Source organism: Acanthaster planci, linkage group LG16 (genome assembly GCF_054643075.1).
Source record: "Acanthaster planci isolate LZ-2023a linkage group LG16, COTS_SCS, whole genome shotgun sequence".
Classification (NCBI taxonomy): domain Eukaryota; kingdom Metazoa; phylum Echinodermata; class Asteroidea; order Valvatida; family Acanthasteridae; genus Acanthaster; species Acanthaster planci.
This window is the reverse complement of record NC_141792.1, coordinates 271,573-298,303: the sequence shown is the minus strand read 5'-3', so window position 1 is coordinate 298,303 and position 26,731 is coordinate 271,573. Positions and strand designations below refer to the sequence as shown.

General features: G+C 37.9%; 1 protein-coding gene across 1 annotated transcript in view; it reads right to left on the bottom strand.

Annotated features, from left to right (window-relative positions):
• LOC110984575 (uncharacterized) overlaps positions 1 to 24,551 on the bottom strand; it is a 29,356-nt gene extending 4,805 nt beyond the window's left edge. Inside the window, exons 1-8 of the mRNA XM_022244895.2 lie at positions 24,049 to 24,551; positions 3,616 to 3,766; positions 3,167 to 3,373; positions 2,582 to 2,771; positions 1,707 to 2,266; positions 1,228 to 1,414; positions 496 to 614; positions 78 to 284 (exon numbers count right to left, since the gene is read on the bottom strand). Of these exons, the coding sequence (XP_022100587.2) occupies positions 78 to 284; positions 496 to 614; positions 1,228 to 1,414; positions 1,707 to 2,266; positions 2,582 to 2,771; positions 3,167 to 3,373; positions 3,616 to 3,766; positions 24,049 to 24,201 (1,774 nt within the window). The 5' untranslated portion in view covers positions 24,202 to 24,551. The remainder of the gene's footprint in view (positions 1 to 77; positions 285 to 495; positions 615 to 1,227; positions 1,415 to 1,706; positions 2,267 to 2,581; positions 2,772 to 3,166; positions 3,374 to 3,615; positions 3,767 to 24,048) is intronic.
• Between the last annotated feature and the right edge of the window lie 2,180 nt (positions 24,552 to 26,731).

Here is a 26,731-nt window from a genome sequence, read left to right as displayed (position 1 = left end):
TTAAAACCAACACACATCAAATGAAATTTTGGCTGGTAGCCTGCCAAACATTTCACTACCGAGAAAACAGCACTGACCTTGATGTCTATGGAAGAATGAGTCTCTGTCTGCCTTGTTGTCAAGGTTATATGACTCAGGATAGAAATCTCCCATCTTGAGTAGTCGACTGCTCTTTCCCCGCTGCATCCTCTGGTTGACTCGCTCATACTCCCGCAGAGTCTCAAGGAGACCCACCTTGGTTGCTAGGTAACCAGTGTTTGGGATGCGGTTGACCAGCTGCTCTCCTGAGGTTGAGTACATCACAATTAAAAAATTCCAGTTTAAGGTTAAAAACGTCAATACTATGCAACTTGTTAAATGATGCAATATGGTGACGGAAGAGTTGAAAAGCAGACACACTGTAATAAATCTCCAAGTTACCACCAACTGACTGACCAGAGCTTTGTTTGCAAGAACCTTCCACATGTTTGGACATTGTTTTTACTAATTACTCACCTGCTTTGAATGAATGGTAGTTGATGTGCGATTTCAATTCAACCCATTTCAGTTTGTAGTTTTCATTTGTTCTGTCATGTATTCGTCGCCAGCCTTTGGCTAAAAGGGGGCCTTCCACTCTGTATTTTTTTAGTTGATGTAAATTCAGAAAAATTAAATATTACATCATAATGAACTGGCATTTAATCAAACAAGGAAGGAAGACACATAATTTAAATAGAAAACAGCTTTTACAAAGCATGTACTGCATAATAAAACGGAACATAAAAACTGCTGCAGTGATGAATGTCTCCTAAACTAAAAGGATTCTAGGAAAAATGTGACTTACAATTTTGCGTTTCACAATAGTGTGCCTCCAAGAGTTTGAAACATGTTGACTGTGCATAGTGCGCAAAATCTGTCGACCCAATGCACGTTTAGAAAGGGTTGTCAGATTTTTTGCCTTGTGATTGGCAAACGCGTTGCAAACTCTTGGAGATACACTTTTACTTATCACAAGTTGCTTATAATTCCCTTTAATATTGGCTGATGTTCCACATAATCCAACACATCATATGACATTATTAACCTGAACTGGTGAGCTTGGAGTTATTTTTGGAGTCATCTTATCCACTTTCTGGGAAGCTAGGCATTCAAATACCAGCCTTTATACGCTATTGCTTGCTTTTGAAAAGTCATTCAGAGGCGGTCTAGATATGCACAGAATCACAGGATAACAGGTGGAATACTTACAGTGCTACACCATTAGCTCCTCCAATGTAGAAGGCTGGTCCTGTCTCTCTACCTACTCCACTTCTTGGTGATGTTACACACTTTGCTCCTTGGTCTGGTAGTTCATCAGCATTTCTTTCTTTTCTTCTGTTGCTCTTCTGTGAGGACGGCGTGTCCGTTGAGGACTTGGCATTCTTATGTGTCTCGTCTTACAAAAGGAAAAATAGCATCAGGTGTTAAAAAATTCAACTCCACCAGGTTTGTTGATTAGTTCAAAATTGAACAACATGACTGTTGGTTAGATGATCCAAGCTGATTGAGTGCCATGGCCCACAAATCTTTGTCTGCCAAACATTTTCATTTAATATCCACCAGAATCTAGCAACGGCAAGATCCCAAAAAATTACAATTAAGCAACCCTTAATATCTTTTTTAGACATGGTCAAATTTAACATGATTACTGATAAACTTTGAGTCTTCCAATTGTTCAAACTGTAAACCTTTTTCAGTTGATTCACTTGATGAGCTTGTCTTTTTCCCATCGTCACCATCCTGAGGCTCTGAAGTGTTGTCATGGCAACAGTCACTATCTTTGCAACTATTCATGGCCTCCAGTGCCAAAAATTCACATTGGAGGCAAGGCAATTTAATCTGTGATAGATCTTCCTCAGCCTCCATTTTATAATTAATGTCCACCTGGTAAGTTACTTCTTCTTCTGTCAATTCATCTGCTATGGATTGGTCATTTCCACCACTGAGGTTCTCAAGTTCTTCTGACTGCCCTGTAATCTTTGGTTGTCTTTGAATATCTTTGGTCTCAGAATTGTCCTCCACTTTGACATCTTCACATCCGGTGTCAGACGCAGCACAAACATATGACCTGTCCTCTTTTCCATACTCCAGCATGTTGGTCTTTTCTGTCTGGTCTTCATCTTCCTCGCAGCTTTCTTCTCCACTATCTTGAGCAGCCTGGCCTTCCTCAGATTCATTCTGAATGACAAAGATGGACTTACATCCTGGTTGGTAGGATGTAACCACCCATGGATGCTCGGGACAGTAACTGCAGATCACATAATATTTGCAAAATTATCTCAAATCTCAGCTAAGATTAGAAAGAAATAATCCCTCACTGAAGATGAGTCAGGATGGGTGATTATGAAAAGATGCAACAAACCTGACAGGTTTGCTGTTTTCGAATGAAGACAAGTTATGTATACTGCATGAGCTGTGTTCCGGCCTCACAGAACTTTGTCTATGACATGCAACACGCCCTCTTTTAATCATGTATATCTTTGTAAAACAAGGACTTAATGTTTATTTTTACGTTAAATTATTATGTTACCCATTCCTGGGAGCAGATCAGTAACTAACATACCTTCTACATATTCCTTGCAGCCATGTATCAATCGACTTGAAGTGATACACCATACTATGGTAACTCTTGGCTTCAAACTTGTAGGAATCAAAGACTTGAACATGACCCCGCTGCCATCGAGCCCCTATTGTCTTAGCGTCCTCGCCTGCCCAGATCTCAACGTGTACCATGTTGTGCTTTTGCTTCTTACCTGTTTTGTATTATAAAGTGAATAAAAATACACAGGATATTGTATTTAGGAACCATAAAGTGGAAATGGAAATGTTAAATCAATGAGACAGTGGAAGGCAACACATGATGTTAACACGATTTTTACATACCACTGATTAAATTATCATCAAATTTTAAGATTTACTTGTGATGCAACTCATGCTTCTCATTTCAAAATCTTCCCGGTCATTCTCCAAGTTTTAAATTCACATCTTACTTTTTTACATCAGACTTGGAAAATCACTTCAAAATTTTAAAAATTAGCCTTGAAAAACCTGAACATGCTAATGGGAGCAGAAATAGTCAAGACAGTAACTGCATAATTGCTTCAGAGCTTGATTTACTGAACATGTTCATTCTTGTATGTCCACATACTCTTCAGGTTGTGGTAGATGGCTGAAATAAAAACAAGGTCTCCCGGTTTCATATCTTCCTCCTTCAGAATAGTAATTGGCAGCGTGTCATATTGGTAGGCCTGGTTCCATCGTCCTATCTTGAAGCCAAAGTCTTCCTTGAGGTCAAGCAAGACACGGCGGACTAGTCCACAGCAGTCCAGGAACAGAGGTGCATTGTGGTCTGGACCTGGAAGAAAAGGCAGAGTTGGGCAAAAGGTTAGGTGGAGTTGAATGGGATGGGAGAGTAGTAATGAGCTTAAGCTATTTGCTCCTATGAGGAACACATCTGAGGATTCCAACCCAATGCATTAAATTCCATTGCCAAATTCATAGAACTTTTCATATGTCTTATCATGGAGGAATGATCTTGCATAAGTTGATATCCAAACATGGATCCCATGGAATTAGAAACTTTTAAATCATACTTACTTTCTGGACCATGATATCGCTTAGCATATGGCACCCCAAAGTAATGTTTAGCCCTCTCAAGGAATTTCATTCTCAATGACCACATACGGTCTGGATCTTTCATTTCAGCCAAGTTTTTTTCTTTCATTTCTTTGATGAGCCGCATATCCGCCTGAAATGAAGACAAAGACAAGTTGGAATTTGTTAGACCTCTTTGCAATGTCCAATTCCATTTTTCATTATTGACATAAAATTTCACACTTGTGCTGTGGAGTAAACCTGAGTGCAGTGCTTTTCAGTTTGGTCAAGCTTAAGATTAAACGTCAACATCAAAATGCCAGAGACTCAGTCTGAGTTTTGTGACAGACAAATTGATTCTTGGCTTCAGTAAAAATGATTGTGTTAACGAGACCTGCAACAGGATTGCTATGAGTCATTCTGTAAATTCGGGGTCTAATATCAGAATATAGTGTGACATTTTTTGGTCCCTGTTACACCTAAGCTGTGTAATTTGACACAAAAATATCACAACTACTAACTTCAAACTCTTTCCATGTGATTAAAAATTAATTTGTATTACTTGACAATTAAAGAATTTATTCTAAACTTACAAAATTATATGTCAGATGTGACAGGGTCACTGAAAATAAAATGGACTTCAAATCTGTAGAACAATCCTGACGTAAAACCAGTCTTTACATGCATATCTACTGGTACTTTTAAACCACAGAGGTCACCAAAAATGCAAGCTGGTAGACTTGCACAATGAGTTTGAACATGTTCGATAAACAGCTGTTGCTGGTACATCTTCTCAGGGCAGGCAACGTGCTTACCAAAATAAATTGTTTGGTTATTAAATTTCATCAATAGCACCTGTCCAGTTGTAATACGCATGTACACAATTCAACGGTAACTTCATGAACCACATAAACAAGTGGACAAAATAAGAAATGCCCCAGAAGTGTTTTTTTCATCTCTAAAATACACATTTTATGTCAAAACTCAGTAATACGAAAGGTATGTTTATCAGATTTTTAGCAACAAGTAAATGTATAAACTTAGCAACATCTGGGTAGAAACAAGCAGTTAAAGAGTGGAGTAACCAACATCCCTACACTCAGAATGTACATGTAGTTCTGTAAGCTTTTCTGCTGAGGAAGAATAAAAAAGCTACCAATCCCAAACTGAGATAAAAAGTGAGGTCAAGTGGAGGTCACCAAGCCTTGAATATGCAGCATCCGTTTCAATTAATATCACAATTCTCGACAAGTCCAACGATCAAGCAATTGTCTCCTGGTGGCTGACAATACAGCTTTGTTCATGACTTATTTATGCAGATTTAATCTGAACAAAAGTTTGTTGGAGAAATGAGAACAGGCACGTAGACTCTGGTCAAGACCAGACAATGCTTTATCATACTGAATAGGGAGGGTGTACGATTTTGACATAGAAATGTTGGATTTCATTGATTAATGACCTCCCGACTTAACTCAGTACTTGCGCAAGACAGGATTGTCAATACATTTATATTAATCACACTTTAGGCCTCCATGCACAATTTTACACAACAGAAATTTTAGGAACTGATCTGAATGGGTACTTCTATGGACTAAAAGTCAAAGGTATATTTCTATTTCATGAGGAAATAAAGGATTCAACCTGGTGTAGAAAATGAGTTTACAAGCTGATGCATTACATGCTGAGGACAGAGACAGGTACCAGCAGGTGGACTGGTTCATAATTTCAAACTCTACTGGTCTGAAGGATATTTGACTATGGAATGTACATGTGACATTAAAAAGTACATGTATGTATGCATGCATTCCCTTTTTTGTTCAGGTACCAAGTGCATCCAACTTAAAGATACAGCAAGATTAGGAATACAATCCTTCATGGTTACATCATATTCTTGGGTCAATTATTTCCCTCATGCCCTCTGAATATGGATAAACAAACCCCCAGAGTAAATACCTTCTTTCAATCACAGATTTCTACAGAATAAACAGACTTCACTATCTGTTGGGATCATATGGAATCAGTGGGATGAAAGGGGGCAGGCACTGCTTGAATGTTTGCAATATCAATAGGTAGAACTGGAACTTCGAAAGAAACCAATAATTGTCTGAGACAAGTGGTTAATTTCTTTGAAACATTTTGAAAGCCAGCAAAAGGAGAGAAGAATTAGAGACACATCAAGTTAACCTCTGTACAAAGTAGAGGAATATGTTGAGAAAAGATGTACAATGTAAGTGTAAAGAACAAAAATAACTGCTTTATCCATGCATGCACATAGTCTGACGAGGGCGCCAAATTGTTTAGATGCAATGATACGCAAAGGTGTAGAAACCAGCACAAAACAAGGCCAAGGTTGTACAAGAATGGAGTGTGTTTACATACATGGACATGCACATGTGCATGTTTCTGGTCACGTTTAACGGAAAGACAAGATTATTGTTCTGTTTGTATTAATATGGAAGGTTTCGAAAGGACAATATAATAGAGAATGGACTTGTACCAGACACCTGTCAAGTGAAGCAATACTACATGTACAAGGAAATTTGGTTTTGAAACTGGTCATATGAAATGTGACACACAGTTATAACAATCTTTTTCCCCGTGCAAATTCAGTCACCAAATTATGGGATATCATCATGAATTTCATGTATCCTTTTTGAATGTTTTATTGTCCTGTCATTTCCTTTGTATGCATAATCAACAAATTGTGAATTGCAGAATTTTTTACATGTTTAAGGACATTGTATGAAAAGTTCAGAGAATTTAAGAACTTCCAAGGATATTCCCAGACACCCATGATTTACCATTAGAATCCTAGTAAGAGCCCAATTCATCAAACTGCTTAATGCATAGGCAAAATAGTGGTTGTTGTCCAGACATGAAAGTAATGACCCCTAACTTGAAAGCATTGCATTAAAAGACTAATGTCAGTGTAACGTTGACAGAATCTCCACAATGATTCATCCATTTATTTGAAGTGGAAATGATATGCATGTGTGTATGTTCTAATTGTACTGTCAATTCATCATTAATGATTTATTAGTTGCTAGGCAACAGCTGACAAGGTAATGAAGGCAGTTGTACTTTTCACCCATTAGTCCGAGTACTCGACATTATCTGCTCGGGCAGCTTAACTTTTGATTTGCATATCTGACCCTAAAGTGGTACACTGCTTTTGGTATAAATTTATTAAATTCAGTCTAAGTGTTTCAAGCGAAATTGATGAGTTCCTTTAAATGAAGGCCCAAGCGCAAAACACTTCCTGAAAGCTTCACATTTACTCAGGTTAGGTACAGCCATGAATGAATTCTACAAAAGTTCCCATGTTTTAAGTAAGAACTGCATAAATTTATTCTAATTTAAAATTCACACAAATAAAAGACAAAGAGCAACACACAATGTCCAATCACAACTTGAATGTAATCATTTTATTTCAAGGAAAGCCACAAATGGTTCAAAGTTGTGTTAATTCATTTATTATGATATTTTATTGCATTTGAAATACAACTTACTATCAAAATGAATTATACTGACATTGAGTCAGGTCAACACAGCACAAATAAGTGCATAAATACTGCTATCCATAAAGTGTTGGATGGCAATTCCTACACATTAAAATGTTTTAATTTGAACCTGAGTTACTGTTTACTAAGGCCCATATTGGCTATGCACATTATTTCAACCTAACATCTGCATTGAATTTGCAGACAATTTCTATTGATTAAATTGTTGAAGCAGAACACAAAGAGACTTTATAACAGATGTCCCTCCACAGTTCCACACTCCACTGATAGGGCTCAATACAAATGTTCACCAAAACTCTGAATCAAAACTGAAAAATCACATTTCTTTTCTTCATTTCTGTCAATGTTGTCAGTCCAATGGCCAAATGCACTTTACTTTTTGGGAATGCAGCTTGTTTCAATTTATCCCCCCATGCTCTGAAGTTCAGTCTCCATTTAACCTAAACACTATTTTTCCTTCTTTAAGCAAATAAAAACCACTACATGTACATGTACTTTCATTTCTGCATGTGGCTACATGCATTCAGCAATCAACATGAAGTAATACAGGTGTGATGTCCGCCAATCTAACATCCAAGTTAATGAAAATTTGCAAAACATGCCATGAAGTACAACAGAACTTTCTGAATGCCCACATTGTTATGCTGAAATGAAAAAGAGAGAAGAAAACAAGCCTGGCTACACATGTACCTCTAACAGCTAATGCCAACATTTCAGTCTTCACTCTTTAAAGAGAATGTTAATACTTAAAATGTACTTGTAGCTCAATAACAAATGGAAAAGTGCACAAAATATCTATTACTAAACTCCTTGAACTATTGGTAGTGAGGTCCAACTACTTGGGAATGCTTCACATTTTGCTGGACAATTGTCGTAATTATACTTTGGGAAATTATACAAATAAAAAGAAGATTTCACAGTGGTAAGTTTTCAAGTAAAGATGGCAACTTCTGACTCAGTGGTCAGAATTTTCTTGCTTGTGCTCAACATGTAGCTGCTTACTGTAATTGAATGTTGTTATGACATAAAATGGCTAAAAGGCCTGCTTGTGGCAAAGAACCATGGAATGAGTCCTTAATGGCATCTAGTAATCGCCCTGACATAGATGAATCAATGGCCATATAACATGCTTTCATCAGTGTCTGACAGTCTCTATGTTTGCCAAGCAGATTAAGGTGTGTCCAGCTAACATGGCATGTATGTACCCATAGCGGGGGCGTTTATTTGCGGTATTCAATGACTTTTCATTGAACAGGATGTACTCTAGGCATTGAAGTCAAATACGTACACTAAATGAACTGAAAACAGACATTATGCAGTTTCATATTACCAAGAATTTTCCATCTCAAAATTTCTACAAATCATATTTTCATCTGCATTTGTATACTTGCACAGTGAACATGTCTGTTAAACAATGCAAAAAACCACATTGATGAAATGATGTGTAAAAGTACACGTACATAGTGATGTCATGGATACAATGTATGAACATGAGTGCATTTACAAATGAATACAAATGTACAGTTAAATGTTATTGCGAAAATTTACATCAAATTGGAAAGTACAGGTACATGTACATGTATTCTGGTACGTTGGTTTATGGAGTGTGTACGTATGTATGTGAAGACAAAATGGCTGACTGAATGAACAATGATGTGACACTGAACATTGAGACATCATGAACTACGTGACCATAAAGCAAAAACTACATGTAAATGTTGTGGTTCCGCATCTCAAAGCCTCTGTGGCAATGTTGCCATGGCGATTCAGGACGTGTCTTGCTGCTCTTTGACCACCATTAACATCATTACCAGACAGTATTAGAGCCCGCTTACGCCACGTCTAATGCTGTCCGGTATGATGCCACTGGTACTCAACAAAATCGTCCCACGAGGGCGGTTTAACTAGGTGGATGATGGGTAGAGCTAAGACGTGCAGTTGTGGGTATGGACGATGAAGGGTGCTCAGGTCTAGCTACTAGTCTGTGAGGATTGAGTTCAGATAACGAACATACTGTACGTGCAGGTAGAAAAGTTGAAGAAGTAACTCACACCTATCGCACATGAAAACTAGTCAAGTCCATCATTTCATCAAACTTCAAAACATCTCTCTACTGAATAGGCCTAAATTCTTTGACTGCTCAAAATCCATAAACAAACTAAAGTCCTTTAAAAAGGTAGGGTAGTACTTATTTAATAACAGAAATTGTTCCACAAAGTTTAACTCACACAACATGGGAGTGAAGTTTGATTATAAGAAATAACGCTTGCATGTTCTAATAAAAAAATGACACAGACAGATTGACAAAATGACAGCCTCATGAAACCATCCTGAGTGTTGGAGAATCTGTTTTTTATAAAACAGACAAATAAATAATCAAAAGAAAATAATTCCTTATCAAACTCTAAGAAATGACTTGGACTAATGGATGATTTCTTTCCCGCCAAATCCCTACTATCAATCAAAATCCTGTTAAACATTGATCTGCCTGGAAGGCAGTCTCTTGGCTGCATTTGATCTTTGTCCCTGGCCCCCCAAGGGCCAAACCTCAAACAAACTCCACTCTAGGATATCTAAGTATCCGCCCAAAGATTCCACCTCAACAAGTGATAAACACTTAACAAATTGCCCAGGAAACGACCTGCATTCATACCAGGAATACACCCTACCAACTCCTTGCGGTTTAGATACCACACCGTGAGTTTGTCTAGCCCTTTGATGTTGTATTTGCAGAGATCTAAAGGCTGGGCTAGTGTTGATTTGGAAGGGTGAGCCAGTCTGTATGCTTTAGCTGATAGTAGAAGGAGATTCAATGCTACATATTCTTATCAAACTACCCAGACATGTCAATTATCACTCATCAAGAATTACTATGGCATAAAATCAACTTTTTTAGTTTTCCACACTTAATGATTTCCAAATTTTGGGAAGATCTGTTCTGAATGAGTTTGTTTAATTTCATTGCCTTATGGGTAAGTGTAAACAGAAGGTAGTTTAAAGCAACTAAGGTGTGGCTTGCAGTCCAGCAACTACTCAAGTGGATTTGTCCGACCTCTATTGAGAATTTTTTTCAGAACTTGAATTTTGTGAACAAAATTACCCTTCGTCATTATAAAAATCACTAAATGTGACAATAATACTAACTTTGCATAAGAAAAAAAAAGCAAGTGAATAAAATGTAGCTAATAGGGAAAAGTCTGGAAAGTTTCAGACTTATGTGTTTGAAAGACTTTGTATTTCAATTGAATTTTATATGTGGGAATAGATGGCAAGAATTACAATGTGTTACACTGCCCTGTAATTAGATGACACAATGTAATAGAAAGGAAAGTTATAGCTACATGATCACATGGGGAAATCCAAACACATATAGCCTTTTAACCTTCCATGTAACAGAAAGCTATTCATTTAGGAGCAAATCCAATGAGAATGTGGGGTTCTTGAAATGAGAGAACAGACTAAATATTCATAAGTTTTCTATAGTACAGAATGATCAATTCATTCTGCCTACTCCAGATCAAATGACCAGGGGAGAAGTCTGGAGACCAACGACACACTGTAATTGAACAAACATGATAAAAGTGCATCCCATTAGCTGTCAGAAGATTGATTGATGATCCAAGTGAGAATGGTGTCAGATTTTGTAAATGAAAGTTCTATTTCTACTACATATTCATCCGAATGCCACATGATAATCTTTTATCCAATGCCATTCACCTTTCCCAGATTAAGCTCACAATTTGGGTACACATTATCAAAAACGTGTGGTTCAACAACATACATGTACATGTATGTAAGTAGGTTTTCAAATTACCAAATGCCAATATTTGGAGGCATTGAAATCACTTTATCAAATAACTGTAAATAACCGTTTCAATACTTCTGCAAAAAATGAATAAACTGGAAAAAAATGAGGGAAGAAATTCTGTATTTAAAAACTACACGCATTGAATAAATTTATATTTCATATATTTTGGAAGCATTAATTAATGATAGACTATTTTAATGTGTTTTTGCTGTACATGACACATTAGATTTCCAGAATGTATTTGGTCACGCCTATAACAGATGTATACGTGTACCTATGTACTTATATGTACATGTACAGCATGCAACAATATGGTGTATTGTAGATGATTATAATTGTGAGTAGGTGTATAGCCTAGGTCCACATACACAAAGTCTACCAGCATTGCCACGAGGTGTAGCTGTGTGTTATTTCTAGTGTGGGTGTGTGTGGGCGGAAAGAGGCCACGTACGCAGTTGCAATCTAACTGTTAGAAATGCTTACTGCCCAACATCTTTGGGAGTCTAAGCTAAAGCCTACATGTACACGTAGTAAGATTTTTTTTAGTTTTCCTACAATACTGGTTGGATTTATTCATGAAGCTCTGAAGGGTCTCATACCACCCACTGAACCAGGTTTGATCTCATTTTTCCTGTTTTCAGTCTGGCTGGCAATTTTTCAAGTTCATTAAAGAGAACAAATACAATGTACAACAATTTTCACACGTGCCTACGAGTACATTATACTATCAAACATCGTCTATCGTATTTCTACCAGTGTTAAGGACATTTGTTAAGAATTGACCAAGTTACCGATTTGTTATCCAAGAATAGATCTCACTTCTAAACTTCAAGATCAAATTGACAAGATCCAGATTTATTTTAAGTTCAATTTTACTGCTCTTTTTCTTCCTGGTAAACCAAAGAAACAGTTTGACTAATTGGTCAGCTTCATGATCTGGGTACCTTTAATTTCTAACAAAACATTGTTGGCCACAAAACTCAGCATTGATGAAGATCAAACTTTAAAAAGTAATGGAAATGAATAAAAAAAGGTTTTCATAGTTTCTTTTCCCCCAAGCTAAAGGACAATTGAAGAGGTATATCCTTGGGTATGTGACCAAGACAGCCCTGAAGTGAACCCAAACAGAAAAAAATTATACAATATTTTTAGAATATTATTCCTCCTACACAAAGACCTTTAACTCAAGTGCAGATGGTTAGAGAACCTAGTTGTATGGACTACATGTAGGACATGTACATACAGAATCTACTCAATTGAGTTACTCCAGCAAGAATGATATACTTTGTCAGAAAACAAACAAAAAACAACCTTAAAATACCCTGACAACTAATTAAAGCAGAATTGTTTTGACTCAATGACAAGACAGACGGCAGAAAAATAAGCAAGAAAATAAGCCTTTAGATGATATTAATTGATTGGAATTCTTAGAATAGGGTGGTTCCCTCAGTTGCCTGCTGTAATGGGGCCAATATACCCTACCACACAGTACATGTTCATGTATGTCTGGGTCAATCTGTATAAGCAGGTGTAAACAACCCAAATAGCCTTAGTTAGGGTCAGGGTCATATTGTCAGAATGCTTACTTTTTTCAGTTTTCTTTGGTGATTTTAACTTTCATTGTTTTCATTTCATCTAGTTAATTCAGGATGATGTCAAGATTTCTTTAGAGCAATTAGAATCAAAAATGAAATACCAATCAAATTTCTCTTCTAACCTCTATGGGACTCAAAGAAGCATAGCACTTGAAGTTTCAATCTAATAGCAGATATTGGGGACTTTACATAACAATTAGGAATTATCTCAGATATATTTACCTTCTTTCATTCATGGGGGTACAAACTAAAGCAGTTTTCAAAGGATTGATAAGTGGTCAACAAACATAACGATGAATGATTTCAATTCAAAGTGGACCCAACCACTGGCCAGCAAGCTGAATATATTATCTGCATCTGTAATTATGAGTCATGGCAACAGGCTGGATTTTCTTCACATGCAAGCCCCTAGTTTTTAATCCTCCATTTTGAAGACGCACTTGTACAGACCATCATGGCACTATTAATTCTAACAGCAATGTAGGTTACTAGGTTAACTTATTCATGGCAATCATTAGCAATGTACAGCTGTGCGTCATGTTCACTCTATGTATGTGTAATCAACATACATGTTCTTCTAAACTTGTAGTACTCTTGGAGGAAAAGAATGGAGTTTCTGCTATTTCAAAAATTTCTCTGAGAATCAATTTCGATGTGTGCATTGGAAAGCCACGGATTATCTAACAATTGATGAATGAAAAAGACGTACAAATTGTTGCAATTTTTTTTATGTTTTAACTGTCCTGATGAATGCGTGCATGCTGTTTAGCTGGTCCCAATCAAATTTAATAGCATGTACATGTATAAATGTGCCACGTGATACCGATCGTATACTGCAAGTACATGTAAAACAAACAGACCAGCAGCATTGCTTGGAATCATTAAAAAATTCTACAACAGGTTGGTTGCATGTTAATGTTAAGTGAATACAATAACTTGTGGATTTTAAAAAAAAATAGATTGGAAACAAATACTGTAGTATTTTCGAGCCCAGTTTCCTTTTCCATGAGACATATTTTACTCCAGATTATTTCCTTTGACCAATCAAAAACGGATGATTAGGACTCTGTACAAATTAGCTTTTTCAGCGAGAATTCAATGAAGCACAACGACTGCCATGACAGCAAGAGGCCATTTCATCTCTCATCACTGGCAGATCATGAAACCAAAAAACCATACCAACTCCATAGTGCCTGATACCATCATCACATGATTATTCATAAAATAAGCTCTATAGTATTTGGTGAGAGGCTCCAGAAAAGGTGTTAATGACTTTTTTCAAGACAGTTAAAAAAAATGCTGGTATAGTTTTCACTATAGATGTTTAAAATATGAAGATTCCTCGTCTGGTTTTTACCGGTATCCAGCTGATTTACAACACCCACCTACATGTACATGCATTTTATCAAACACTGCATGGTGTAACTTGTATGGGAAAATTTCACTTAGTCTACCGTAAATAGCTAATACCATACAGAATTTTTTTGGAGGAACACTTTCAGGGCTGATTAATTAATACCCTCAGCAAGAATGGCTTGTAATAGAAATTTCCACTCGTTCCAATTTGGAAACTATAATATTAGCAATGTCTGTGGCTACATGAATTCAGCTGTAAGGCACCAAAGTAACTCGAACAAAAAGTTCACTTCACAACTTCAATATGATTTCTTTATCAGTCAAATAAACTTGCAGGGAGGATCTTCTGAGTTGGGACTACTATACTCAGATAAATTTCCAAGTTGTAAAAGAGAAATTTCATTGAATCGACCCAAAGCCACCTACATGTATAAGGTAATGAACAGAGTGAAACTCACTATGCCTCGAGACTGCACCCTAAAAATGTCCTACCTCCAAAAACAAGCAAAGTGTCATAACTCTACACCAAAAAAACTCACAAAAGGATTCTGAAAACCTATCAACTGATTACAAACTAGGACAATAGACAAAGCTTTCAAGCACTTGATCTAGTTTTCATGTGCGATAAGCATAAAGTGTACGAGTGCTAAAGATCAAACCAACAAACAGGAATTCATACCCAGCATTCCAACATGTATTTCTTCCTATTTTTACATTGTCCAAGACAATAATAGTCCTTTTACACATTGGTAAGAATTTCCTCATGCTTGGAAGGAAACTACTGGGTAATGATGCCATATTTGTTGGTTTTTCTCTTTTTCTACCTGACCGTACAAGACATCGTTGCTGGACATCCAATCACAGACCAATGGCAGATCAGCTCCCTGGTCCATACGGAGATCAACATCATCATTGGTAGGTTGACCACACCCATTCACACCTCTCTGTGCAGCTGTAGATGGTTCGTTGATACACTACAGACCCACCATAGGTTGGTCCGTACATCCACTGATGCATATCCACAGAAACGTTAAACCATAAATCTGTGTAATGCATCTCAGATATAGATGAGACAAATCAGATATTAAGAAATCACAACTTCACCAATGTTATGTTTTAAAACCAGACACTGCAAAGTCCCTTTGACAATTACTGCCATTAGAAGCTGTATTGGAATCAATTTCAATTAATTTCAAATCCCGTGCAGATTTATTTTTATGCTTGAGATACCAGATTATAAATTCAATGAGAAGAAACAGGTATTTCAATGCAACCTGCACAAAAATAGAGTCCTGCTCCTCTAAGCTTGACCCAACATAATTTTTTTTAAGCAGTAATTAACTTAATGATAATTTTCCATACATGACGAGCAAGCATATAAAAGTGGTTAAAATTTACTATGCATATGGTTCAAGTACCATGTACACCAGATGTTATCATGATGTTGCTTAACTGCTCTTTTGAACACAGAAAATTACTAGCACACTAAATAAAAAGGTGACTTTTTTTGGAGAAAAACAACAAAGCATATTTGTCAGACTGAGGAAATAAAGGCATCCATCTTTTTCTGCAATTTCCCCCCAAAATGAGTCATTCTGCTGACTAGAAGACATTTCCAGCATGAAGTAGGTTCTGTTTGTTCATAGGCATGTACTCCCTGCATAGATAATACTGTCCAGATTCATGAACTACGTCCAATGAAGCTGCAATTAAAAGGATCACAGGACAGCTGGCTCCATGTCCAACCTACGACACGTCACATCAAATGGCATCTCCCATCAGTGATGATACCTCAGCTTAACCTGACACATCAGTGGATTAGCAGCAGTTGGGTAGGTCTCCTAGTGCCACACAATCATCCCTCTTGCGACCACAGCTCTGACTAGACTAACAGCAGGACCATGTGCGCACAGACTTGGCTACTACACACAACCTGATACTGAATGGACTCATGCAATGGTACCACGCCCCTCGTTCATTCACGGCCGTCTGGACTGAAGGCTGACGTCATCTCTACTGGTATTCCTAGTTCTCTTTGCTCTGTCAATATCTCACTCCCAAAATAATAGAAACTGCAAAATCACAGTTGACTGAAGGACGTCACTGTGCCTTGGTGTCAAGGTGATGGGGTACTGCAGGGAGGTGGGCTAGTCCATTCACACCTGACAGTAGACAGGCCGCTTCCATTTGACTCCACAGGGGTGTTAAGAACACAATGGATTGTTCCAGATAGTCTGAAACTGGGTACCTTTCAACTTGGCATTAGGTTTGGGACTACGGCTAATGCCAGACAACATGAAGTCTAGTTCATGTGCCTGTGGCAATATAAGAGTATTTATTTAAGGACTCGGAGGGCTGAGAAGCACAATTGGAACTTTCAAGGTGAATTGACTCTCCTTTTTTTCCTACTATTATCTTTGTAAAAGGGGATAAATACGCCATAAAATGGATCCCTAAAGTCTCCAGTAACTAAATGTCAGCTGGAAATTTTTGATGCTGATAGTTGTGAATTGTAGTGCTTAGTTTGTTATTTATTTAAGCCACAATGGAACTGGGGTGTACATTCTTAACTCAAAACCACCCTGAAAAGTGTGAAAATTCCAAGGACTAGAGGAAACCAGAAAATGAAACCAGAGAGTTGATATAGTCAGAAGCAGTATCTCCAATCCAGCGTTGATAACATGCAGAGAATGAAAAGTTTCCGCTGCTCAGAACTTCTTAAGAAGTGTACTACATGTGTAAATTGTGTACCTGAGGGAACCAAACTCATTTTAGGTCAAAATCTCTGGTTTCAAGGTGACTCAAAAACAAGAAAACACTTCAAGGCTGTTGAATCTTTTAGTTTGGGCTGGTTTAAACTTTCCCAGAACTGAACTGAATGATAATAATCCAATTCATATGCAAAAAGTGAATTAAAAAGAGTCAATCGATAGAAAGCGCAGCCTTTGAGACCATGAGAATAACAGGTGATGTCCATATTGAATATGTTCCACTAGCAAAAACATGTGCATGTATGCATACACCAGTACTGGCGTGTGTTGCGAAGAGAGTTTTGTTGGAGTCTGCCTACTTGAAATTGCAATAATTGAATTTTCTGAAGTGTATTACACAATACTGGTTGCCTTCCAAATAAGGTTTATAATTCAACCCAATCTGTACACTAATTAAAATAATACTTAACCAACAATTAAGAAAATAATTGTAGAGGATTAATAATTGACAACAAATCATGTCATATGATGAGTCATCAACCTAGATTTCAATATGGTTCTTAAACGGCTGACAGACATGATAGAGTAGATGTGAGTGGTGGGTGTGTGGGGGTGATTTACATGTACTCATACACCTAGGCTGGAAGGCCAATCACGCAAGCTACATGTAAGGAGTGTCAAGTACTGTACACTACCTAACTCCCCCATACAACTGTGTTTGAGACTGAAAGATGTGGAGGTACTTCAAACACTTCTTGACGATTGTATGTTGCACTGGGTACCTATGCATAGTGCAGTGACCTGTGCTTCACTTAAAATTATTGACAAGTCACAGGAGAAGCTATAATTATTTGCTGTGATTTAGAGTAGTTTAGCTTTGATTTTGTTGCAGCATTGTATCAGCATATTTTGTAGAGAGGCTTAATTTCATGAACCCGAGACTTACATTGTACATGTACATACAATACTAGGACAGATTTTTTTAATCGATTTTCATCGTGATGTTATGTAATCTAAAGCCATTCAAACCCCAAATGTCAGACCAAACATAGGAGAAAGGGAGCCATTTTTTTCAAAAAGGAACATCATGTTACCATAAAGTGTGATGCTCAGATCATCTAGTAATTGCAGCATTGAAGAGTAGAAGGAAGAATATGGTAGAAAAATTATGTATTTTGGACGAAGGAGTAAGGAATCCAAGTTGAGGCAAACACAAGAGGAAAAGAAACATGATTAAAAGCACACAGTAGATGTCATGAATTTACTCTCTGCCGGTAGCTCTATGTAGGTTAGGGTAGGTACTGCGTATTCGTGTGGACACAAAACAGAAACAGTAGAATTTGATATGAAAAACTATTCAAGTGTCAAAGACTAAGCTTTGATTTTAAGAGGTACTTTGTATTGGGGAGATGTTAATTTTCATTACAGGTTTTGCTCTTACCCGACGTATAGTAAGCTTGTAAATTCTTTTGCAAGCTCTCAGACACTTCAAGCACTGAGTATAAAGTGTTATGAATTTATATGCTTAGTAAGGGAAAAACCTGTCATTGAAATTAAGCTAAGTATCACTGGTTGTTTGCACAGTTTTGTAGTTTTGCATCTGCACGTATCCTCCATTTTTTTTAGAACCTGAACACTATAATGGGAAGTTAATATCTTTGGATTTTGGATAGTGTGAGATAAAGTACTATTGACCCTAATTTAAATGAGATAAAAATTGAACAGGAGAGGATTTAAGAGGCTTTTGACCATTGGGTTCAACTTTGTTCTACTGTTGGTGTACAGTAGCATTGCTATGGGAACAATGATGGAAACATCTAGAATGGGTTACCCCCAACTAAGCTTCCTGGCTGAATGGTCAACTTTGCATTAGTTATGACTCATATTGTGGACTTTGCGTGTGAGCTTGCAAGGTCTCTAGAAGTGACATTCCTGACTGGATCTACATGTAACTCCTGATAATTAGAAGGGTATCACACGCACTACCACAGTTGTACTTTTGCATAAATAAACAAGATGAGTGACACGTGCATATGATAAAAATAAAACATGAGTAAATTGTTCAAATAATGTCAGGGTGTTTATCTGATGAGCTCCTGTGTTCATGATGATTTTTGCCTCAGACATTAATCATAGCCTATAACTGATCCTTTCAAAATTAACTGAAGCTAAAGTTCCTAGAAATTCCTGAGTTAAAATTCACCAGAAAACTCTTCATACCCATACATGTATGAAAAGAAATCAAGACAATCTGAGGGTAGTCAGTTGTCCAAACCACAAAATTTACATGCAAAATTGATTAGAAATCCAAGGATACATTTCAGAAGAATTATATTCAGACTTTTTATTAAAGATATTGGTCTACATTGTTGTACAGACTTTTGTCTTGAACTATAAATTTGAGAATTCCCAAAGATAAATTCTTCAAGTGAAAAAGATGCACTATTTCTTGTAGCGTTTTGTCTTGTAGTTTTTCATGCATCAGACAGTTACCGGTAGGCTGCAATAACTAACAGTACAACTCACTGAAACATTACATTCACCATGGAGGAAGGACACGATGACATTTTCTTCATAACTTTGGAGTATGGCAATGGTCACATCTCCAACAACCTTTTTTTCAACATGGAATATAAAATCCCAAGAATTCAAGAATTTAGCAGGTACATATGTAATGCATAAATACATGTACACTACATGTACACCCCACACCCATAGGGGTACAAGTAGGGGGCATACTTTGGGGTGTTCTATCCTGGTGGGATTGTACTTCATGGTACAGTTAATGTCCTAACTGGGAGAAAAGACAAACCGGATGAGGGTATAGTTGTGTGACACAATTGTTGCGTGCATGCTCCACATTCCTTAGATCACTGGAGGGCATGAGAAAATCATACTGTAACAAAGCAGTGTACCAGGTTGAGTTATGTGGAGAATGCAATGACGTCATTGGCACCAGTGTCAAAGGGTTGACAATGATATGGTACTACTGCTATAGTATAATGTAGGCACCCCAGTAACTTTATTTTGCACTGATCCTGACCTCTTGTAGTTTTTTCTGTCCCAAAACCAAATTTGCTATTTGCATATGTTGCTGATGTACATTTTGGGATTTACAAAAGAGAAATCATACTCTACAATGTTGTTATTTAAACATAATTTCCCCACAGATGTAAAATGGAACGGTCTCGTCTGCCAAAACTGCTGGTTTATGTTTGAAAGTGTCTGAGCTATGTGGAATATTCCATGTTAAGAGAGGGGATCTTAGACAATAATTTTCAATGGATAAGGCACTAGTTTACTACACGTATGGTACATAATCCAACTTTCGTTTTCATTCATAAAATCAAATACCCAAGCATGTAGAAGGCGTTGCTGTTATGGTTGGTTGCCAACAAACAGGAGTAACTCAAACTTTCAAGGTGATTTGATCTGCTATGCACCATGGAGTGAGTCATATGATTTACTTGACATTAAGGAACTGTGACACATGCTGAATGTCTTTCTTCAATGATTTTAATAACACCTACTGCTACAAGGTTTCAATCCTGCGATAGATCCAGGAATAAATGACCATGTGCTAGCCCTGCCAAGCACATTTACCGGTACATGTATGTACATGTACATGACCAGAAATGTTATGTTGGCTCATGGACAACTTCTCAAGGCCTTCTACACTACAGCCTCTAAACCCGGAGTTGAACTTAACCCTGGCGAACACATGACCACCCTGGACTGAGAATTTGATTTTTCAACCCCATGTTCAACCTGGCGTTGTTTCACACTTGTTTCATGCAAACCAAGCTTATCAGGGTGAATTCAACCCAGAGATGAGCATGAACATTTTCAACTCAGGTTAAGTCAATCTCGAAGTTGATGTACTGTAGGTTTGGTATGGGAATGAAAATTTTCAAGTATGAATTGTCCCCAGTTTTCAACCCTGAGATTTGCTTAGTGTGAAAATTCCTATACATGTACATGTACATTGTACCTTCTCATGATGTACACGCACATGTGCTCAGAGTCATACCCTTCTACTCGGACATCCTGACTATGTATAGAAGTGTGAGATACATATGCACATGCTTGTTTCTGTCCATGTAAATGGACAGTTATCAAATGACTCCATGTAATATTTCACTGTTGGTCAATGATAGTGTGATTTGTTCAAGTGTTGAACTCCCTGAAAACCCAATCAAATAAACAATTAAATTATTCAATCCATACCGCTGAACAAATCTGAGATTTCTAAAAACCCTTAAAACCCCAAAACAAAAAAAACCAAAATAAACATTTATAATAAGAAAACATCCACAGGCTGTTGGGCCATGATGTGACAAGAGAGGGACCACTTCTATAAAAGTAATGAGAAGAATGGAAAAACATACACACATACAATGTATACATGAAGAATGCACCATCAGTGTTTCACTTTTCATCAAACAAGAAGCACGACACAGCTGACTATGGCTACCATGTAATTTGAGCGGTGGAATTGGTTCAACATGTTCATGCAGCATATGTATGTACAAGTAGGTCATGGATAATCAGTCAAGCATGGCTCAGCAAAATGATTCCAGGTCCAGTGTACATGTACATATAGGTCGTGTACACCTGTACATGTATGAGGACTAATCACTTAATACAGAATACAAGGTCAGTTGCCTAAGGCTTGAAATATTATAACGGTCTGCAAGAAAATGAGCAATTACACATTGAACAAATAAAACAAAAATACTTTTAAAATAATTGTTATTGCATGACTTTCGAGTGTCCAAGGGCTGATGAAAACTATGCAGTACATTTATTAGTTGCTGGTACAGTTGTGTACATGTACAAGGCAACAAGCTACATGTAAGTACAGATCTGTACCGGTATGTAAGATACGATGTGGGAGAAAAATGCACAATACCAGTACTGGAGAAAACTGTGGAGGTGTAACCTCGGCTCTTTTAGGGTTAAACTCCACACTCAACACTGTCAACCTACATGTACTTCACATGGGTTACAAGTAATTTATTTTCAACTTTGTTTCCAGTGTTAATCCCTGGATGTGAAACTTTCTTCCAGTGTCTTGATTTGAGGATGAAGTAATGAGAAAAGTGTTTAATTGTGAATTGACCCACCATCAATGGAGCATAGGGTGGGTATTGGGTGACTAGAGGTATATGTACATGTAATTGGAGCTCACAGTGAGGAGAGATGGAGATGGAAATGAGTGAATCTAACACAATAGAACTGACTTATTTGTGAGCAAAACCTGTTGATTTTGCCATTGTGGGGGCTTTGTTCCACACTGTACATACATGTACATGTACAGTTCTCGTATACATGTACAGTACTTGTATACATGTACATGTACATGGTACAAACAAGACGCATGTAACACAGGTAAAATTTGTAGAAAATAGATGTACATTACAATGTATCATGAAAGTACATGTACATGACCGTATAACCCATGGATTCTGCATCAACGCAATCATTCTGATGTTAATACCATTTTGACTTGGGTCAAATTTTTTTTTTCTGACTTGAGACTTAACTTCACAAGTTGGAAAAACTGTGACTTGACCTGGGAAAAAAAGACTTGTTTTTAACAAATTTAACCTGTAGACATCACCAAATCCTAGGACACATACAGAGATTATAAAGAAAACTTGACTTTTGACAGTTCTGCAAACTTGTCTGTTGGATACAACTTCATCATAATATCAGCTTGTCCTGAAAGACGAAATGAACAATGACACTTCAGACCTGTTTTGCCAAACTTCACAGGTCATAGCATTAAAATCTTGCCTTGACTAGTGACTACTGGTAAAATGACTTAAAACAAATACTTCAGAGTAAATTTCGCGTAGATGATGTGAAGATGAGCTCTGTTGACAATTCATGACTCTACAATGTACATGTACCAAGGGGGGGCTACACTGCAGGGACCATGTACATGCAGCAATGCACTGGTACAGTTGTAGAGATTGGTATGATTACAGTTTCTTAAGTCCTCAATAAATGTCTCACAATTTACATATACCACTGTTTACATGAAACATGATCATGAATGATGCTTTCTTTTGATGTCTTCAAATACATTGATTGTACACACACGTGGCCTAAGATGCACAGATGCCAGATTAGTCAGCTCTACAAACAAGGCAGTAAAGGCTCTCTTTCTACTTGAGTCATACTATTTTTGCCAATAGCCCTGCTTTTAACTACAAGACTTAATGAAGAAAATTGATGAATAGTCAAATATAAATATAGTCAAATTAATAAATATAGTCAACTTGCAGTGGGTGCAGTTTAGACAGAAGGGACACCAAACTTATGCATTTTTACTGGCCAACTTATTCTCAGGAGAATTCCCAGGTCACTTTTCCTGGGACAGAAAGGCCAGTGCGGATAGCGCAAGTTGATAAAAGCATGAAAAGCGGCTCAGTAGAGCGTACTCTCTTCATGTATGTACATCCGGCCCAAGCACAAAGGTGTTATGCCTACAGGGAAAGTACCCATACGGGTTGCATGTTTCACTGCGATGTGGCATGTGATAAGCACATGTACATAATTTCCAAAATCCCCATGCCCCGGGTTACAAGGAGTCGTCGCTGATTGAGGAGAACAATGAGATCAGATTCAATGTAATCTCCAGGAGGCCAGAGGGTCATGGGGTTTGGGTATCGATTTGAGAATAAGTGTGGTGTGATGCATTCACTTTCCTACTCTGGTTTGCAAACTAAGAACTCCACCGACAAGACTTTAGTCAAAGCCGGAAAACTGCCTTACCCAGGTTGAAATGGAGGCAGTGGGGTCACTAAAGTGTGCAGAAACACTTTGAAAATAAACTTTAGACCCTGGGCATGGGTTTGATGTATATTATTTTGGTTGAGTGAAATACATGTAGTTTCCATGACAACAGTAAGTACATAAAACTAACCGTTTTTTCCTCTTATAATTATATTGCCATAAAAACCATCTTCTACATTTCAGGGCTTCTCTGATCCCCCAAAAGCCTTTGCCCAGCATTGCCTCTGTGGGAGAGAGTTGCATATGTGTACATTATTGTGAAATGGCATGGTACAGATTGGCCTAAGGCACATGTGAATGGATGTGCATGGTGGCACAGTTTGGTTTTTTTGTCTCTTTTGCACTCCATCATTTTTTGGGGTATGCAGCCTGGATGTTAATATGGTCAAACAACTTAAATTCAATAGCCTGTCAAATGGTTACTGTACTTATTGAAGTTGTTCAACACTAAATGTCGAATGTGGAACTAGCCTGCAAGTCTTCGCATCGGTGATGCAATAAGAATATCAACAAGGTTGATTAGATTGTTTGTAAATTGTAGGGCTGTTACTAGGCCCTGGCCTTGTGGTAGGTACATGTACATGTAGGCTAGTAGTGGCTTACACAAGTTACACCATGGCTTACAAGTTGGTTAGGCCTACCTGTCTCTTTTTCCTGAATTTCATAAAGGCTTCTTGCAGACTGCCTTTACCCATTTCGTTTTCCTTCTCCGCTTGATCAAGATCTTTACAAGTAACAGTTTGTTCGCCTTCTCCCAGATTTGGTTTGTTCCTGAAGTCGATCACAAAGTTCATGATGACTGCATTCTACATGTAGCAGTGGCAAGCATCACTCTTGTCAGCTGGTCATGTCATGCATGTGGAAACCGCGTCGGACACTTGCGTGGCTTGATGTTGGGCATCGTCATCGTGGTCATATCGTGAAAACCAGTGATCAATAGGAAAAATTCAACTTTCGCGCTAAAACACGTAAATTTAAACAGCCCAGAGCCACGTGTACTAACCGCCAATTTGCCGTGGTTGCCCGGTAAACACAATGAGTAAACATTGAACTTGAAGCTAAGGCACAGAGGTCAAAAGCAGCAGGTCACGGCCGAAAGAGAACGTCTAGTCGCAGAGCGCCATCAAGTACTGTAAGGCTGCATCCGAATATCTTGTCTAGAGCTAGGTCTTCGCTCCATTGGAAATGCCTGGAGACGCGCAGATGATAGACCTAGCCGTAGCTCTAGAAGTCCGTTTCGGACACGGGCTAAGACTGTGAAAAAGAAATTAACGGTCATTGTAAAGGGCGCCATCATTGTGGAAGCAGTGATAAAGGGCGCCATCCTATGGTGGGGGCATCCATTGATCTCCATTGTAAAGACTGGATAGGACATCGCGAATTGTTTGTGCACAAAATGCGCGGCCGAACAATAGCGGCGCTTCGGAGAGGGCAATGTGATGCTGTATGTAATGCTGTGCATTTCTGGTCAATATAACCTTTTTCTCATGGGATGATGGCTAAGCCGGGCCACGGCCTCCATCTTGAAAACAAGCCAAAATATACAGAAAATGCAAGAATATCATTTCCGGAAATAACTGACCATTTTCTTCATCAACTAACCCACTCGAAAGCGACAATTTGAACTTGCTTTTGTGTGAACTCCACCAGGACATGCAATAGATTTTGTCAGTAAATATGATGTCCAAACTGTCCATGTGTTTTTCCGTCTTGTTTCGATGAGCCAACACTGACAAAAATTATCAATTAAATGATTTTTAATTTTACACACTATCATGAAAAATTGTACTAAATAAAATTCATTCACTGTATACTGAGTAAATTTTATTAAAACCGACATGCGGCATACCAAAGTGTAAGAATCTTTTCTGTGAGCACAAAGTAAGTGCAGCTTGAAATGAACGACTAAACTAACTAACTACCGTTTTTAAAACAGACACTTAATCAGCTTAAAAAGTTGATTTCACAACCTGACTTAAAGATTTACATTTTACAACTACTTTCCGGCATAAGAAGTCAATTTTAACTGAGAATGAATAACTTTGTTATGTAGATAAAGTTTCTTTCATTGCGTTGACTTTGAATTCCCTTGTTTGTAACTTCATTCAACAGAAACGTCAGCACTCTGCTTCTCACTTTGGTTTCATCTCTGCCCCGAAGAAGAATTCTGTCACTCATGTCACATCGTCTGTCACACGATTTGGGTTCATTGCGTCTGCATATCCAACGAACACAAATCATGGCTTTCTTGGAGATTTTTCCGTTGAATTCTGGGGAAAATAAACTACAAATTATAGTCGTTCAGTTTTTGAAACCACCTTTGTCTAGGAGTACCATTAAGTTCAGACGGCCCCAACTTCGAGATAGTGAAGTATCATTTACAAAGCCTGATAGGCTAGATAGACTGTCATAAATTTCTTACTAGGCCTATGTAGGCTTTAAGGTAAGCATTATAAAGTACAACTTGAGAAACTCTCTGAAACTAAAAAGGTGCGAATCACGTTTTCTTCTGTTCCTTCTTCCAAACTTAATAGACGTTGATCTCCGGTAATTCACTACTGCGTACACCTCAACCATTATTCTTTCCAAATTTATCCATTCTGAATGCAGAATTCTATTTTTGTTCGAAATCTGACGATTGAAGCACAAAAACCTCAAACATTTTTTGAAAAACTCCATTTGAAAGTACACGTAACGAAATTCGCAACGCTCGTTATTTACCCTCCTGAAAATACGCATACGCGGGACACGTTTTGGACCTATCCAGTCCACTATATAATGGAGATCAATGGGGGCATCGTTTGGGTCGAGTTCGGGCGGCCTGTTCTCAGGCTTGACAGGGGTTTCTTGTTCTGGCGCTCGAACGGCGGGAACACGACTCAAGAACACTGTTCTCAGAACAGGATCACACACCACCTCCTCGTCAGGGTTTCACAGGTACACATGGAAAAACTCGTGAGATTTTGATTTTTGAACAGCTGCAAAAAGTAGAGAGATGGCTTCTAAAGCCATAGACAATGGGACTCAAGTTTTGCAAATTAACATTAATTATTTTCCTTCACACAGAAATGAATGTTCCTGGATATATAAAATATAGTTCAGCCCATCCAAACATTAACTCTCGAATAACCTAGCATACAGGGACGCCGCCATATTGCATGTTACTAACTACCATCGGTAACCGGTTGTTTGTTCCCGGCGTTTGACCGGCCGATTCACGAACAACAAATTCGTGAACATACGAGTACAAGCCGCCCGAACTCAGCCTTGGCGTAAATGGGACAGTCTTCAATTTTATGGACTGGTCCCCCGCCGCCCCTGATA